The sequence below is a fragment of the Heterocephalus glaber genome, unplaced genomic scaffold, assembly GCF_053883595.1.
Source record: "Heterocephalus glaber isolate CG9 unplaced genomic scaffold, H.glaber_assembly_v1.0 deba00001444, whole genome shotgun sequence".
Taxonomy (NCBI): Eukaryota; Metazoa; Chordata; class Mammalia; order Rodentia; family Bathyergidae; genus Heterocephalus; species Heterocephalus glaber.
This window is the reverse complement of record NW_028258297.1, coordinates 3,125,291-3,143,283: the sequence shown is the minus strand read 5'-3', so window position 1 is coordinate 3,143,283 and position 17,993 is coordinate 3,125,291. Positions and strand designations below refer to the sequence as shown.

Below are 17,993 nucleotides of genomic sequence, written 5' to 3'. Positions count from 1 at the left end.
CTTCATCAGGCTAAGTGGCAGTCTGTAAACACCCAGCAATGCAGAATGCTCCAGATTTGAATATAAACCTCCTTCTGTCACTAGTTGCCTTGGAGAAATGAAATCTTACAGGCTAACTTTTCCAAGTTGAGGTCCAAAGATGGTGACATTCAAAGGAATTGAAGTCCAGAATCTAAATTTCTTATGCCTCCTGAAGTCCAGAGCCATGACAGCTCACATTTTTCCCTTGACTGCCACTACCACCGTCATAGCCAGCTGGTGCTCAGGCCTCACTGGGATGAGCAAGGCCCCTTCAGGGAACAGATGCCCAGAATGTTAGATGTCTGGTCTCTGACAGCCCTAACTTCTGAGAGTTCAACTTTTAGGAGGACCCACAGCTTATCAGAGAACTCAGCAAAGCTAGAAAACAACCGTGCCCGGGCCTCTGGGCAGTCCTCCTGGTGACATTGCATTCCAAGAGGCCCTACATCCTGTCATCAGGCTAACAGAGGGCCTGGCATCACTCTGAGTGAGGTCAGCAGACACCACTCTGCTTGGTTTTTTTCCCTTGCAGAGATGTCCATTTGGAATCCAGAGCATGTCATTTGAAATCCACCTGGGAGAGCTCTCAGCAGGAGGGTGGGGACGATTCTGCTCATTTTCCGTGTCTGGGGAAAAACATCCACAGTGCCTTGCAGGTGTTTTTAGTTTTGTGCCAAAGTGGCTGCTGCTCCTGCCTTTGTTAGGAAGTGGGTGTGCATGGTGTGTGCACGTGTGTGGTGTGTGTGCATGTGTACGTGTGTGTATGAGAGAGTAAGCAAGAGCACTGTGTCAGATGCCACTGCTGTGCTTACTTTCCACACTTGACTTTGGCCTTGGAAACTGCTGCTGGCCCGCTGTCATCCTCGGCTCCATGTGTGTCTCCCAGAGACTGGGAAGAGTCTTCTCCTGGAGTCAGGAGCTAGGGTGCTGGAGCTCTCTTACCTTGTCCCATGGGCCTCCTGGGGGCTGATCCCTCTGTACTGGCTCCATCGTTCTTCTTCCATTAAAGCCTAGGATGTGTTCCCAAGAACACAGGGGATGTCTGCATGGTGGGCACTTCTAGAAGCCCCTCCAGGATGCCTGTCTCCGGTGTTTTCCAATCCTGTACCTGTGGATGAGGAGCCTGGAGTCTGAATCAGTCCCTCTGCTTCTGACCTGGGTTCTGACTGCCTGTGGAAGGTGGGCAGCTGCTCTCTGCCTGCAACCCTGTGGAGCCAGCAGACACTTGATGCCTGGGTTGTGCAGGTAGCAGGGTCACCCTGTCTGCAAGGCTACAAAGGCCATATGATGTAATGGCGCACTCACCCAGCTGTGCCAGGCCTGCCTGGTAAGCTGCAGTTGCCCGTGCCCAGGACTTCCACACCAAGGCCATGTTGCCTGTGGCCTTACTGAGTCCAAGGCCTGGTTCCTCCTGGCCAAGGCTGAGAATAAAGCTGCTGCTGTACTGATCTGCCCAGAGGCTGTCTGCTCACTAGGCACTTCAGAGCCTAAGCCTGGACTTCACTAGAAGCCTAGGTTCAACCCTGTCAGTTTGTGGCTCCTGGTCTTTTTCTTTTTACTTCTTAGTGGTTTGTAGAAGCTTCAGTAAAGTACATCCTCTAAACCTTCTACATTAGTTGTTTTTTTTTGGTACCAGGGGTCAAACTTGGGACCTTGCACTTGCAAAGCAGGCAGCGGAACCACTGAGCTAAATCCCTGGCCCCTTCTATATTAGTTTTTATTGCTGCCATAAGAAATTACCATAGACCTGGTGGTTAAAAGAAGATAGATTTATTGTCTCAGTTCTGGAGGTCAGAAGTTTGACTCGGGTCTCTCGGGGCTGAAATCAAGGTGTCTGCAGGCCGTGTTCCTCCTGGAGGCTCAGAGGAGCATGCGCCTCCCTGCCTGTCCAGCTCTAAAGGTGACTGTGCTCCCAGGCTCCGGGCCTCTCAGAGCCAGCAGTGGCTGTTGAGTCCTTGCCACTGACTCTCCTGTCTGCTCCTCGTGTAAGGACCCTGTGATTACCGTGCACCATGGAGGGTCAGGGTGAGGCCCTCTTACTTTTGCTCATGTGCAGCTTTTGTTTCCCCTGCACACAGTGATGAATGGGCTGCAGGCTAGGCCCAGGCGTCTTTGCGGTGGCTGTCACCGTGTGGATGTGAGCCCCAAGCTCCTCCCAGGCCAGAGCTGCATCTGTGCATCCCCACTGTGGGATGAGGTGGGGTCAGTGTCCTTTCTGCGTGCCCCCACCAGCTGCTCCTGAGTGCTGCTGTCTTGGGTGGCGACAACAGCCCTTGTAGCGGTGCTGTTTGCTGAGCGTCTGCTGTGTCTTGAATCCGCTTCCACACAGCACCACTCACAGGATTTCCTAGAAGCTTCAGAGCTGTTCTACAAGGCAGGAGTGTTAGTCTCATCACCCAGAGAGGTTATCCTACTTGCCTAGGTCACGCAGCCTCTGTTACACAGATAACAGAGCTGAGGTTTCTGTTCTAGGTCCATCTGATTTGAAACACCCCCCACCTTCCCACACAGGTTCTCCTGTCTCAGCCTTAGGAACTCATTAGTCTGAGAGTGGTCACATGTGCAGCTGAGTTTTCCACATTCAGTGTTGTCAGCCCTATGTGTTGTCATTCAGACTGTCACATGGCACTGACTCTCCTGGCAGGGCTGAGCGCTTGCTGTCCACGTGCCCCAAGAGGCGGTCATTTGAACAGACAGTTCTGCTCAACAAACTGGACACACGGTGCCTGTTCAATTTAAATGTAAATACCTTACATTTACATATGGAAATGCACCAGGAAGCACTCCTCTTGGTGTGTGCACTTGCGGGCTGACATCAGAAGTGTGGACTTTCCTTCCTGAGTGTGAGTGTGACCGGATGGAGCAGCGCCTCGGTGGTGTCTGATGGAGCCCCGTGCATTCCCTTATTCCACTCTTAAAAACACAATCTCACAGTTTGCAGAATCACGTGACTGTGAAACTTACTGTTGCAAAGTTATTTTGGTCACCTTTTTCTTCTTTGGAAAACACTCTTTACTTTGTATGCATGTGGTACACATTGTTATTTCTTCCTTAGGATAACTACACCTTTGCCCAACCTGGAATTCAAATGAAAGTGAAGATGTTGGAGGAACTGGTGAGCCGGATTGATGGTAAGTGGCTCTGGGCACAGGGAGAGGGCTGGTGGGGGCCCACGGAGGCAGCTTGGGCCTCGGAGGATGCTGTCCCCGTGGGCTGATGGTGCCCAGGCTGCTCACACTTGTGTGTCCCCCGATTCAGCCATAGAGTGCAGATCACTCCTTCTACCCCTACCCCTCCGTGTCATCATCAGGATGCAGCAGAAGCCTGGCAGAAGGGTAACTAATACAGGCAACTCTCACTCCTTGTTAAGCTCAGGGACTGTCATCATCTGGATGACAGTGGTTGTTTATGGCTGTCCTTTGGCACTCTCTTCACTGTGTGCATCATTTCACTATCAAGGAGGTTAGACTAATTTCTCCATGGAATCCAATTAATTACCAAGTCTGGAAATAACATCTTTAATATTATAGAAAAATTATAGTGTGTGCTTGGGCAATTTTAGATTATGCTTTCATATTTAAGTGGGGGCTCTGAAATACTTTTTACCTTCATCCTTAAAATAATTCCCCCTGTGATATGCTGACTGTCATATTGCAATAGTGGAGTTTAATTAAATGAAAGTTGAGAGATAATGCTTGCCCATTCCTGGCAGAGTCTCCTGGTGGTTTGTTAAATTAATGAACAGAGCATTAACGAAGTGATGCCAAGCAGAACCGGGCGTCTATTTGTGACACCCACCGGTCAGCGATGAGCTGCTGAGGAGAGACTCACTCTTTCATAGAGTCCCAGGTGAGCCAGCAAATCATTTCACTGAATGCACAGAGAAACAGTACTTTGTTTAAAACTTAGATATGGCAGCCTGCCTTCTGAGGTCGAGCAGCTTCCCAGCCTGCCCTTGCCCTGCCTGGCCTTGTAGAAGACTGTCACCGGAGTCTGCACCGGAAAGGCACTTGGTGTGGGCAGACACTGAATGACATTACCAAATGGAGCCATACAAATGATAAACTCCATTCTGTTCCTTGATTGAAGCTGGTTTTCAGCTCTGTGTCTAATGGTTATTGCCGAATTTCCATATTAGGTATTTGTCTTGCACAGTTCTTCCAATGATACTTTATCGGATTCAGCATTATATTTAGCTACTTCTCCATCTATCTACTCAAAATACTGATTTTTTTTTTTTTTGCCTCTGTCAGTGCATTTACCTTCATTCACTCTGCACGCAAACTGAGATCTAACTTGGCTGTAGTTGGATTTTTTTTTCCCTGCCAACAATTTCACAAGCATTCCCTGGTCTCATTTAGTTCTTTGAAATATGATTTGCAATAGATGTGAATTACTTGTTCTTCACAGGTTCTTCTTTTCCTCTTGTGCCCCTTTGAAGGCATATTTTATATTTTCCTGGAGGTCAGAAAGTTGTGGCTAGTGCTCATTTGCTCCATTGCTGCAGTTGGGGAAATACTTGAATTGATTTTCTCTGGTCCTGAGGTTTGGAAGAAGCGCATCACAGATTTCCTGGGTGATTGTTTAAAGGAGTGGCAACAAGCATCAAAGGAACCCGGTGCGAGTCTGTGCTCTTCAGTAAAACATCTTTTTATTTCCTGTGCAGCTTCTGTAGGGCATTTTTATCCTGTGCCCTTTTGCTCAGAGGATCGGCTCTTCATAGCAGAGAAGATCCTCTTGGAAGCAGGCTAACCGGTGCAGCATCTTTGTTCCTGTTCTTCCCATGAATGCTTACAGAATTTCCATGATGGCTTCAGTGTAAGGATGCCGGCCTTCCAAGGAGGAAGCGTACACCAAGCAGAAAGCGTACACTGTTTGCAGAGTTCAGCCTGGCTGGGACCTGTCTTCCCTGTGCACTACCGGGAGCAACATTTCCTATGACTCATCACCACCTCTGGGAGAAAGAATTTGTGGGTTTGGAACTTTTTCAGGGACTGTAAAGATTTTATTAAGGCAAGATGTATTAAGAAGAAGAAATTGCTTTTGAAAAAACCCACTGCTTCTTTTCTCCATTTCCAGGGAAGGTCAGCATTTATTTCTGAAATGTTTCACTTTGATACAGGGGACACCTTCATGGACTCACTGATGAAGAAAGGTAAGGATCTGTGGCAGATCCAGTTGAGATGGTGAGGAAGGAGCTAAACTGCCCTGCAAAAGCAAGTTGAAGAACTCTGGAGTTGTGGCAGCACTGCTGTGGGCCAGAGGTCAGAAGGGAATGGAGAGGTCCTGGAGCAGAAGGAGACCAGAGGGCAGTGAGAGGGAAGATGGAGGCATCTGGCCACCTTGTTGTCCTGTTGTTAGGAGGAGCTGGAGAATGTGCAGGCAGCATGTGGAGCATCCTGAGCAGCGCCTGTCTGGCACTCTGGAGATTAGTGGAGATATTGTGTGGACCTGCAGGTGTGGTGTGGGAAGAGAGAGGGTGATGTCGGTCACAGAAGCCATGTGAAGCGGGTGGGCAGCAGTCCTTGGAACAGCACTGTTGGGAATAGTGACCCACCTCAGAGAGGGATCCGCTTGCTGACAAGCTCAGGGACCCCCAGCGTCTTGAGGCGGAAGCTGTCTTCCTATTGAATGAGATCTGGCATCTTGAGTCACTTACTTTGGAATTAAAGGAAGAGGTGATGGTAGGAGGGACACCTCTTTCCAGGAGTGGCAGGCTGGATAATTCCCCCCACTGGAGACAACTAAAAGGTTAGATAGTTTAAAATTTTTTTTAAGCCATCAAACAAGCAAAACAAAAAAAGAAAGAAAAATTTCTTAAAAGCACTAAACATTTGTTAAAAAAATCATGGACTTCCTGGACCAGTAGCCTAGCTGCTATTGCTCCATGATTATTTCTTGATCCAGAAGAAATCATCCCAGGGTGAGCCACAGGTTTGGCATTCTCATGGAGGGATGGGTTGAACCCTGACTCCCTCAGAATCAGGAATCCAACACATGCCTGTCCACTGCCTGGGACCATACAGTCCTAACACTGGCCTTCAGTCTCACAAATGCTGTCTTTGGAAGTGCAGTGACCTTATACACTCAAGGATGATCCTGCATTCAGGACTCTTCAAGTGAGAGTAAACAGAGAGCAGAAGTAGGTCTTCTAAACCTTTGTAAGCTAAGCCTTTGTACAAAGGCTTCTGAGCCTTTGTAATCCTTAGGTGCATGTCATAAACTGCTATCCTAATTAAATGTGAAAAATAAAAAGTTTGACAATGCCTGCAGGGAATATATTGTACAGTTTTGTATAAGAGACTTGAGAAATGACCAAGTAGGACTTCTGGAGTTGAAAAACACAATAAGCAAAAATAAAAGCTCAGTGGACAGGCTTAACAAATTAGATATATCTAAAGAGAAAATTAGTGAAGTGGAAGATGGTCAAGAAGGAAATAGCCCTAGAACAAACCAAAGAATTACGAATATGAAATACAGCAAGTAGGAGATATAGACGGTGTGGTTAGAAAGCCTGTTGTATTTTTATTTGGGATCACAGAAGGAAAGGAGAGAGATTGAGTAAGAATGTGAAGAGATTCTGACAGATGTTTCCAGAACTACATCAGTTCACAAATTCAAGAGGCCAGTGAGTAACAGAGAAAACTGTGCAGACACACCATAGTGAATCGAATTAAGCCATACATCAAGAGAAATTCTGAAGCAGTTTGAGAAGAAAAACACTTTTCTAAGAATGCGTATTCATTGAGAACTGACTTCTCAACAGAAGTACAAGAGGATATCTTCAATATACTGAAAAGTAGAACTGTTGCTATGCAGTAAAGATACGCTTCAGGAATGAATTTGAAATTCCAGGAGTCCCTCTGAATCTGGATGGTTTCACACAGTTTCAAGGAAACTATAAATCGAGAAGAAAGCCCATGAAACCATGCAGGAACCACCTGCCCCTGCAGGCGAGCCAGCGGCCGGCAGTTGCTGAGAGCCCTGGGCCCAGTGAGGGCAGCTAGCACAGATCCTCTGGGAGAGGCTGGTGCTGGAAATTTGTGGGAGAAGTGACAGGGCCAGATTAAAGCTCCGGCAGAAAGACAAAATCCCTGCCAGGACTAGAGGAGACTGATCAGGTCTGAAAGCTGGTTCCTGGGCTGCAGTAAAGGATTTGGGATTTCCTGGACGAGGGACAGCTAGTCTTCAGCCGAATGCCATTCTGAGCAATTACAGGTCCTATAGGAACTGAGTTTTCTCCCTTACAGTGTTCTGATGAGGGCCTCATCCTGCCCAAAGCACCTTGCCTTGGCCCTGGTATGGAGGAGCAGATTTTGGTGCAAACAGCTAACTGCTGTGGGCCAGGCAGCCTCCAGCAGCCACAGCTCCACGCCTCTCGCAGGCAGGAATGAGCTTTTCCTGGGGACACCCTGGGCTGCTGGTATTGGGTGGGAGGTCAGGGAGAAGGGGTTGCTGGATACGCAGGGAGGCAGGTAGGTTTGTGGGGGTGGGGGCCAGTGGCCAGAGGAAGGAGGCTGTATCTGTGACATTTATGGTTCTATCAAAATCCCACCTGCTACTTTTTTCCTCTCCTATTTATTTGGCTTCTTGAACCTTTATCAAATGGAGTTTCTCTCTTCTCTACTGAGGAAAACCAGATGAAACCCTTGTAGCCTAGGGCGCGGTTCCAGCCCTCCCCCCTGCCCAGGGCAGACTCTTGAACTTGCCTGTCCTTGTGTGGTACATGGTGTGCCAGATGTTTCTGGAGGGCGGTACACAGAAGTGATTGTTCAGAGAAATGCATTCCAGCACCATGTGATTCTGTCAAGCCACCTCCTGTCAGCTTTGATGCTGGGTATGTGTGGTGCCAGCAGCCTCTGTCTGCACTGAGTATGGCTTGAAGCTGTGTTGTCCTGGTTGCTGGGGTGCTGCTAGGCCTGGGGTGTTGTTGTAAGAACTCTGGACTCCAGGGTACCCTGCCCAAACGGGGTGTGGAGAAAAGTGGGGCCTGTAGGGGCCTGGCCACTGACCAGGCAGCCATGTGCCTTGGGTTTGTGGAGGGTGCTGTGCCATTCCTGGTGGCACACACGCTCCAGTTCTCTGCTGAGCAGTGCCTGTCATCCCAGTGCCACTGCTCACCGCCTCATGTGCCTACCTGGGTGCCTGTCCTTCTCTTGTCTTTCTTCTCAGTGGCGGGTCCCCTCCACTGGTGGCCTCTGCGATCCCTGCCTGACTGTGCACCATTCCATTTGCTCCTCAGTGGAAGGTTTGGTTTGAATCCTGCCCCATTCGAACCCATGGCCTTGCACCCGCACTGTGTGAATATGCATGTTGCCCAGCTGTGTGTGGCTGGGTGTAAAGTCTACACCGAGGCTGTCTGCCAGGCCAGGCCCACTTAGGCTTGTGATTAAGCAGTCTTTAAATCCCAGCAGCTCAGAACAGCCTTCGTCCTTCACACAGTTGTCTCTCGTGGCTGGGCCGGGCTCTTCTGGGTTGTCTGAACCCTGGGCTTCAGGCTGATGAGCAGCTCCTGTCAGTGTGCTCAGCCAGTGCTGGGGGCAGACGGAGGACAGGCTTGGGAATCATGTGCCGGGACTAACTTTTCCAGTCGAGCGTAGTGCATAGCACAGTCTTCATCTCATCCACTGTGATATAGCGCTGCGCCCAGCTGGGCCCAGGACCTGTGTCGGTGACTCTGCCGAGGAGCATTGCAGTCACCAGCTCTGAGGGACTTCAGAGGCCAAAGAGTGAAGCTGGAGTCCATCCAATTTAATTCATTTTCACAGTTTTATGAAATATGTACATAGCAAAATCTAAGGACTTGACGTTTTTGTTCAGGGAGGATAATTATTCTAAAAAATTCTTCAAACAAGGCTCATGGCTAAATGGAATAAATGACTAAAAATTAAATATATTTTAAAGTCTATTTTGTTTTATATTAGAGTGGGGCATGTGTCAAACAGCTCTACAGAAAGTATAATTAGAATGTCATCCACTCTGTACTATCCTGTCTGTTATTCAAATGTTCAGTGCATTTGTAGGCTCAAGGAAGCTATGTTCATTCTGAAGTTATTGATCTACGATACTTGTATTAACTGGCTATCTGTCCCTTATTAAAAGATTTTGGTACATAAAATCAATAATTCATACTGATTGTTTAGTAATTTACTGCTGCAATGATAAATATAAGTTAACACTCCAACTGAGTGATAGAATTTCAATGTATAAAGCACATGATGAGACTTTTGCTCCATATCACCTCTGGGATGCTTATGTATATTTGAAGGTGAAATTTCACATTTTTGCAGTGAGTCCTAATGACATCTGTATACATTGTGCCTTCATTATACCTCTCATCTTGTCTTGAGTAAATCTGTCTTGGTTACTTTTCTCATTGCTGAGACAAATATCCCATACTCAAAGTTAAAGGAGGAAGGTTTATTTCACCGCACAGTGTAGAGAGGTTTCAGTCTGTAGTTGGCTGGTTCCAAGGCAGGGCAGCATGGCAGAGGGGCATCGCAGGGGAGAAATAGTGCACGGCAGGCAGAAGACAGCAAAGAGCACCAGCCGAAGCAGTTCCGAGCAATCAAGGCTGCCTGCGTATTTCATCCCGGGTACTCACCCTTTGGGTGGTACCATCCACACCCAGGGTAGGGCACTCTTAATCCCAGCATCATATGCTGAATCCCAGTGTCACACACTCTCGATCCATCCATCTCTGAAAAACTCCACCTATGACAGCTAGGCTTTGGGGGGGACATCTAGACACAAGCCGTAACACATCTCATGTGAACTTGCACTCACATGGCGCTGATGGCCCCTTTGTCATAACTGTGAGAGTAGAGTGGCTTCTGGTTCTGGCTTGAGGCCTGGGGCCAGTGTCCCGCTTTGGGCCACCCTGCCTCATGCTCAGTGCCCTGTGTCTTGTGTGTGTAAAGATGATGGCTATGTAAGTGAAATGTTTGCTACATTTTGTGATTAATGAAACCACAGAGAACTGACTTTGGTGTTAAAGGGATATTTGAACATATTTGCCTCTGAAGGTGTCCCTCTACTCCAGTCCACTCTTGCTTCTCTGTGAAGAACTTCTTCACAGGTTAGCACCTTGTTCCCTTTGTGTGTTGCTGGCTTTGAGATGGATGCTGGTGGGCATTTCTGTGGGCACAGGGATCTGGCTTTGGAGGGGTGGGCTGGGTAGGAACTCCCAGAGCCCTCTTGCTGAGTCTGCAACCCGGTTCTGGTGGCCTCTGCCCTTGACGTGCTCAGAGGAAGCAGAAGGCTGAGGAGCCCTGGTGGGCCAGGGCCCGGAGAAACCTGGTCACTGATGTGCCAGTCTCACCTGACGTCCTCAAGGACTGTGAGCCTACCAGTGTTTCGTGCCAGGACCACGCTGGCTCCTGGGCTGCTCGGGGAATGAGGTGACCAGCAAAAATGTGCGGACCAGTTTTCTTGCCCCAACCATAGATATAGGGTGACTCCTTTTCCCATCTGAGCTTCCAGCCTTACAGAATCTTGAAGGGCCCAGATGCCAGATTGAGCCAATAAAAATACAGAATGCCCAAGTAAATCTGAATTTCAGGTAAACAGTGAACTTACTTTTCAGTTTTAGTGTAAAATGCCCTGGGAAAACTCAGATTTCACTGGGCCTCCTGTATTTTGTCTGGAGACCCTTTTAAGCATGAGATCCACATTAGGCAATGTTGGACTGAAACCCAAACCTAAACTTCAGGCTTCTCTTTCCTCCTAGGAGAATACAGGCCCAGGTGTAATGGATTATGTGAAGTTGGTCTGTACACACCCCACCCCGCGTATACACACACCCCTGTTTATACACCCGTCCCTATGCGCTCTCTCTCTCTCTCTCTCTCTCTCTCTCTCTCTCTCTCTCTCTCACATCCTGGTTTGCCTTGGGCATGGCCACTGGCTTTTTCATGTTCCCATACCTTGATGCTTGCTGCCTGTTCCTGCTGTGGGGCTCACTGGAATTGATCCTCAATTACTCCTGGTCTCCCTGAAACCCTTGCTCAATAGGGAGCACTTGCATGTCTGCTGTCCCCAGCTAGCTGGGCTGGTGACTTAGTGAGGGAGAGTTATGTGCAAAGTCCTTAGACTTTAAGCCTTGTGTGACATTAGCTACTGTTATCATTACCTAGGGAGCTGCAGCAGGTGGGCTGTGGGGAGCTTTAGGATGCATTCTGCTGGCTTGGCTGGATCCTGGGGAGCAGCCTCTCTCAGCCCCAGCACTGTCAGTAGGGGTCAAAGCCAGGGGGACTGAGGGTGGCAGTGACCACTAGCATCACTAATCTTTGACACTTTCACCCCTAAGGAGGAAAATGCTGGAATTCATTACCTCTGTGTCTTAAACGGCTTTATCTACTTGCACGTTTTCCCTTTATCAGGTTTTTAATTCAGGTTAAATGTGATTTTAATGAAATTTCTCCAGAAACTGTTGTGACTACATTGTAAAGTTAAAATTGACTTACTTTTTCAAGATAGACCTCAGTTACAGCTAGTAAACTAGGTTCAGCTTTATTACCACCCAAGTGAATATATCTTTAGTACCCCTAGAAGGTAAGCAGTTGGAGAGCAGGATCAGAGGTTGGGGAATATGCAGTGTGGCTGCTCCCTTTGGACGGGTCCTAGTTGGGTCCTGAACTGGCTGGCTGGAGATGGCAGGGATATTTCCTTTGGGCGAACGGACCTGATGACTGGCAGAGCACCATGTGAATGAGGCTGAGGAAGCCCCTGAGTCCCGACTAGGGCTGTGAGCTCGGGCCCAGGGCTCCCCAGTACCGCCGGCCCCCAGCCCTCCACCTTGACCAAGGTCACTGCTGCAGCAGACAGGTGGTGCTGCCGGCCATGTTGGTACCCTCTAGACCGAAAGCCCCGCTCGGTGTCTGTGGCATCCGCTGGGGACCCAGACAGGCGCTCACTCTTGGGGGGTGTCATGGTTTCCTGTTTGCCGTGAGAATACTCAGCAGTGGCACTTGTGGCTTCAGTGTGTCACTCGAGATTGCAGATTATGGTCTTGAACTTATGCCCAAAGTTTGCCCTGAAATAGCTCACTTTTATTATTTTCACATTGCTCTAGTATATCGATGGACTTTGCAAACAAAAGACATTGTTCAGTTTATTATATTCTGCTTTTGGTGGTATTTCCATTTACAAAATACAGTAATTCTCGATTGCTGAAAATTAAATGAACACTGGCAACAAGCTGGGCTTCATTTTTCCTAAACAGTAAACAGGTTAAGTTAGTTTAATGCACTTTAAACTGAAAATCTAAGTGGATGTTTTGTTGCATTTTTCTGAAGAGGGATGCGTTATATAGTTCAAAAATCTCAAAGAAATAGAGTTAGCTTAGTGGAATAGCACTTATTAGGCATATGTTCCTGGGCTCCATGTATGAAGAATCTCCAAGCTCTGAACCTGGATCATCACCACCTGTTGGTGGTGATGATCACAGTGGCTGCCTGCTAAGTGCTACTCTCAGATGTTCTCTGCCTGTCAGGTGGTCTAGCAGGGACCCCATTCTAAGAGCCCCGTCCCAGTGGGAAGTGGCACGTGGGGCACACCTGTAATCCCAGCTACTTGGGAGGCTAAGGCAGGGGAATCGCCAAGTCTGAGGCTAGCCTAGGTCTGCTAAAGCAAGACCATGCTCAAAATTTAAAAAAAAAAATTGGTGGAGGGGTTGCGGAGGATGTAGCTCAATGTTCACTGTATTCATAGCTGACACTGAAAAATTAAAAACAAGAACAGTCCTGCCCACTCTGGTCTCACTCCCCTGTAGGTTGTGTCCAGTTCTCCTGTCCTGGGCTAGCACTGAACATGGGAGCATTCCCTGACCCCTTTCCCCCTTGGAAGTTCCAGAAGCATCCTGCCCAGCTATGCCCATGGCCCTGATTTCTGTGAGAGACCAGTCTGCAGCTGTGCCCAGCGTCGTGTCTACCACTAAGACCCTCTTCTCCACCCATGCTTCCCCTTGGGGATTCCTCACCAGCTTCTTGTGTTTGTGCCCTCACCTTGTGACTCTGAGAAGTGGGAGGGGTCAGAAAGCCCAGAGTGGCCTCCAGAAATCCAGAGCCTGCATTTCCTCCTCCTGCACCCAGCTCATGTGGCTGAATTGCTTGGTGAGGTGTCCGCTGCAGAGAGCGCTTGAATCAGGCCTGTAGCCACAGCTGTGGCTTCAGTGCAGCTTAGGGAAGAAGCTCACAAAGGGGTCAGGGGTGTGCCCCATTTCCTGTTTACTGTCCTAGTCCCTAGGGTTTATGTTGCCATGTGAGTTCTCCCTGTCAGTTCCATTTCCACGACTCTTGAGTTCTACCTGACTGCCCTTCAGCTCACTGGCTGTGTGGACCAGCCCCATGGCTTTTGCCACTGCTGTGTCACTTCTAAATGTCACTTCTGTACTCCTGCATGGGTAGTAGAGGTTATAGCAGTGCCCCTGGCTAGGTCAGAGCCTATCTTGCCCACTCTTTCTCATGTACAGCTGAGAATTGTCAGGTCTCAAAGTCAGTATCCGCTGCTGCCTGACCGAGCTGCCCACTCTCCTGCCCCTTTACTGTGGCCCTCTTGGATTCACTGGTGTCTGCCCCAGAACTGCCATTATGCTGGGCATAGAGAAGGTGTGTTCTGCTTGAAGGAGCCTTGATCTACAGGAAATCTTCAAGTGCGTCAACCCCAGAGTTGTAGGACAATGAGAGGGCCCTTACAGCCAACCCCTCCTCTATTTCCAGGCCCAGAGTATGTCTTGGGCCAGGCGCCTAGGGCCATGACCTGGTCTCTGGGATGGTCCTCTAACTCTTTGTGTTTCCTTATGCTTGTTTTCAGGATGTTCCTTTGGAATGAGTAGGGAGGGATTTATTTTTCTTAAAACCAAGAAGCAGCCTTTACCCCACTTTTAGCCTGGGATATCCCAAGATCATCTTGGGGCACCTGTCCTTCAGACAGGCTCACACTTCAATCTGGTACAAGACAGAAGGGTTGCTTCCCCTTTAAGACCTCGTGCTAATGGGGAGTTGGCCTGTGACCTCCAAGGAGAGGATGTCCTGTCCTCCGTTAGGAGGCAGAACATTAACAGTTGGGCTCTGAGGGTTCTTCCAGTCTGCACTCAGCACAGTCATAGAAGACTTGCTGTTTGGAGTGGGGACCCGAGTCCATCTGCCCACCCCACCTCTACCACTCACTCCACGGGCCTGGGAAGCCATGGTGCTCCAGTTAGGATGAGCTGGGGATGGGCAGGGCAGGTCTCCCTGTTTCACTTTTTCAGCTGCCCCATGCAGGGCATGGAGCCACATGAGAGGCACTCTCGGGGATGCCAGCCACCACTTCTTCGCCACTTTGCTCACTCCCTTCCCGGAACCACTGTGCAGTGCAGGGAACAGGACTAAGGCAGAGTGTGATTAGTGTTTTTCTCCAGCTGCTGTGGTGTGCCATGGTTGCCACCAGGAAGTGGTGATGGCCGTCTGGCGAGTACTGAACTGAGTGTGCATGAAGCCTTGTGGGCAGATGAGATGCCGTCCTCCTTGATGATGATGGTTTTGAGACTCTCCATGCCAGATTGATGTTGGGGTTTATTGCCACACGGAGACTAGTTAAGTAAGTTATAAGTAGAGCCTCCCAAACAAAGTGGTTTTCTTTGACCTTAGGAGCAAAACACTGCCCTGGTTTTGAGTGTATGCTATCAGATCTGGTTTTGAAATGATTCCCAGAGTTGTTTCTGTTTGTCATTGCAAGCTGCTGGAGCAAGTGTATGTTTTATCTTCCTCACCAGGAAGAAATGGTGTCCTCCTTAACTGAGGGATAGGAGACAGCACTTTTGGGCCAGGGCTCCCCAGGATGAAGATGCTTGTTATTATGGAGGTTGTTTCCTACCCATAAGCCATCAGTACTTTAATAATGACACTGGTCCCATAAACTGGAGGCCATGTCTTTTCATCTCTGTCCCTGGCAGAGTGGCGAACTCCTGACAGCTCCCTGGCTCCTACGTACCCTGGACTGTGGGTCCTGGTGGGTTTACCCCTCAGGGCACAGGGCTTTCCCACACTCACCACCCAGACCTTACTGTGGGGTCCTTGTCACTTGTCATTGTGGGGTTCAGTCCTCGGTCTTTCCATCCCGAGCCCCTCTGAGGTGACAGGGTGGGGTGGGTGGGAGCTGTGCCAGGCTGTGGGGAGCAGTTTCCTGAGGGGCACAGCTAAGGTGAAGGTATGGAGGCCTTGGCACTGTTGGGGTAGGAGGGATTGGGGTGGCCACGGAGATGGTGGCACCTTGCCCAGGCCTCCCCTGAGCCCCTAGAAGTCTGTGAGGAGAAAGACTCGCCTGATGCCCGGCTAGGTCTGGAGGGCACCCCTGGCCCTGGCCTCCTCCTACTCGGGCTGTGAAAGGTGAAGGGCTGCTTGAGCACGCCTTGGGTGCCACTTGCCACAGCTGAGCTTGTTGAAGGACGGGCGGATAAGAGGCCCGCCTCGGAGCCTGATGAAGCCTCGGCCCCACTGCCTCTTGGCCTGAGCCAGAGTTGCACCTCAGGTGGTCACTAAGCCCTTCTCCACCTGCTGGTCCCTGGACTGCTCATCTCCAGAGCTGATGCGCAGTCCTGGCCAGACAGAGGACACAGGCTGCACCCTTTCCTGGTGTACCCAGGCGTCTGGAGCCCAGCCTGTGGCAATTTCTCTTGTCCTGTGTCTGGGCCTGGGCTACACAGACTTGGGAGTTCCATAGCAAAGGATTTGTGAGCTGAGACCCAATGCCGTCAGCTCTATGGTGTGTCCATAAGCTGTCCTGGTCCAGAGGACAAGGACCTGCCCTGGTCAGAGGACCCGGCAGTCTTAGCTGGGCAGACAGTGAATATACCCTTTGTATGCTTAGCGTATGTCAGGTCCTGCACCTGGCCAGATGAGGGCGCCTGGGGACAGGCTGCTCCCACAGCCCTGCCCTGTTCCTTGTTCACTTGCACTGCAGCTGTGGGTCAGAGCTAACAGTCCCTCCCACTGGCCCACGGAGGCTGAGACTGCCCGGGTCACGTGTACAAACAGTGGTGGTGGCATCTCCTCACCAGGGCTCCCACGTGGCCCTGTGTGAGTGTGTGAGTGTGTGTGGGACTGGGGGAGCCCTCCGGCTTCTCCTGTCTGCTCTGCTAAGGAGCCCCTCCCTGGTGCTCCTTGGAGCTCACTGCGGCTGTTAGCAGAGCTGACCCTTCTGAGCTGCTCTAGGTTAGGTGGCCCTGCCTGCCCATGTGTACCCACAGCTGCAGAAAGAGCACAGCCCCCATGCTCCCCTGCTGTACCTCATGTGTGGCCCAGTGTGTCCATGGTGCCACACCTGTGAGAACAGATGGGACGCACGGTTCTTGGGCCGAGGTGAAGGCATGGAGCTGCAGTCAAGAGTCGTGTGGTGTATGCTGTCAGGATGACAGACTGCAGTTGGACCTGGGACTGCAGGTGTCAGATGTGAGCCAGGTGACTTTGAGAGCCAGGATTTGGGGGCCACACGAGGGGTGGCTGTCATGACTGCTCCTGCCACAAGCCACATGGGAAGGCAGGTTCTTCACTTAACTTGCACAAAGCATTCTGAGAACAATTAATGCTTTTAGCTCCTTGCTTAAGTGTTGTATTATAGAGGTGTGAGGATCCCTCAGCCCACGCTCTTTATACTTGGGTGCCTCCCTTCTAATTTCAAGAGAACCTGCAATTCTGCTCGAATCTGTAATTCCTGCTTGGCCTGAGTGAGTGTGTGAGGGTGCCAACTGCTCCCACGCAGAGACATAGAGCTCTAGGAGGACTCATGTCTTGCCTGGTGACCACACGCAAATCATCACTCTGGTTGACTGTTTACTGTGTGGTATCAATGTGTGCCTGCTGATTGTGGAAGCTGAAATGCACTGTCTCTGGCTACCTGTCACACCGGGGTGGCCTCTGCCAGGGAGGAAATGGGGAGCTTTGCTGTCTGGAGCAGCCTGGACCTGCAGCATGCTGGGGTTCTCAGCCATATGCTGCCTGGTATTGTCCAGCATTCTAACCTTATCAGCGTGAAAGTCCTGATTTTGACGACAGTGCTGTGTCTGTGAAGAGACTGTCCTTTGGACAAATACACGGAAATATTCTGTCTAGGAATAAAATTCACAAGTCAACCCCATAGACCCCACTTCCTCAGGCCCTGCATGAAAGCAAGCCCAGACCCTGGGCTGCATTCTGGTCCCCAGGAGTGGTGACCCGGTCTTCTCTGTGCTTCCTGATTGTGCCATGTTGGAAACATCCATGAGGCTTGAGAGGCTCCCTTCATGTGAGTTTGTCTGGTGTTCCCTGGTGAAGAGGTGCAGTGGTGCGGTGTGATAGGGTTGCAGTGCCTGTTGGGAGGGGTGTGTGCCACCTGCCAGGTCCTGGCCCCTTGGTGCAGTGGTTAAGCTAACTATCACCTTCATTGGCATGGGAGCCACCAGGGAATTAGCAAAGCACACTTCTTTGCCTGGGTGGGTCATGAGGGTGTGACCTTGGAGTCTAGCTCTGGTCCCATCTTCTCTGATGCTGTTCCTGTGCTCTGCTTCATGGCCTCCATGAACTGAGCAGCTTTGCTTCTTCATGCCTTTCTGCAGTGATGCTCCTACCTTGGAGCCAGCTGACCATGAAATGAGTCCTCTGAAACCATGAGCTAAATTAAAGTTCTTTAAGTTGTAGGTGTTGAGTATTTTCTCCCATTGATGGGAAAGCTGACTAATACACTTGGAAAGGTGGGCTTGCCAGCCTCTCCATGATAGAGCTGAAGCTTTTCTGTGTCAGTGAGTGTCTTGAGGGAGGCCCCTGAAACCCAGTGTCCTGCCCCTCCTGGGACTTCCACCCACTCAGTTGCACTGACATGGCTCTGTCTGGAGAGATGGTTCCAATGATTATGGTTGCTGAGGATAGGTGTCCACCTGCCCACTGTTCTGCCTTTGCCTGCTAGCCTGGCAGCTTGAACTTGGGATTCTTACTTTTCTGAGCAGGCCACACAGTTCG

At 50.0% G+C, this 17,993-nt stretch overlaps 1 protein-coding gene across 19 annotated transcripts in view; it reads left to right on the top strand.

The window, feature by feature from the left end:
* Tbc1d22a (TBC1 domain family member 22A) overlaps window positions 1–17,993 on the top strand; it is a 448,179-nt gene that overhangs the window by 199,920 nt on the left and 230,266 nt on the right. For all 19 annotated transcript variants that reach the window (XR_015452208.1, XR_015452207.1, XR_015452209.1 and 16 more), the window contains one exon: window positions 3,077–3,152. Coding sequence is in view for 16 of the 19 variants with exons in the window: in XM_087213680.1 (XP_087069806.1) it covers window positions 3,077–3,152 (76 nt within the window). In the remaining 3 variants the exon portion in view is untranslated. The remainder of the gene's footprint in view (window positions 1–3,076; window positions 3,153–17,993) is intronic.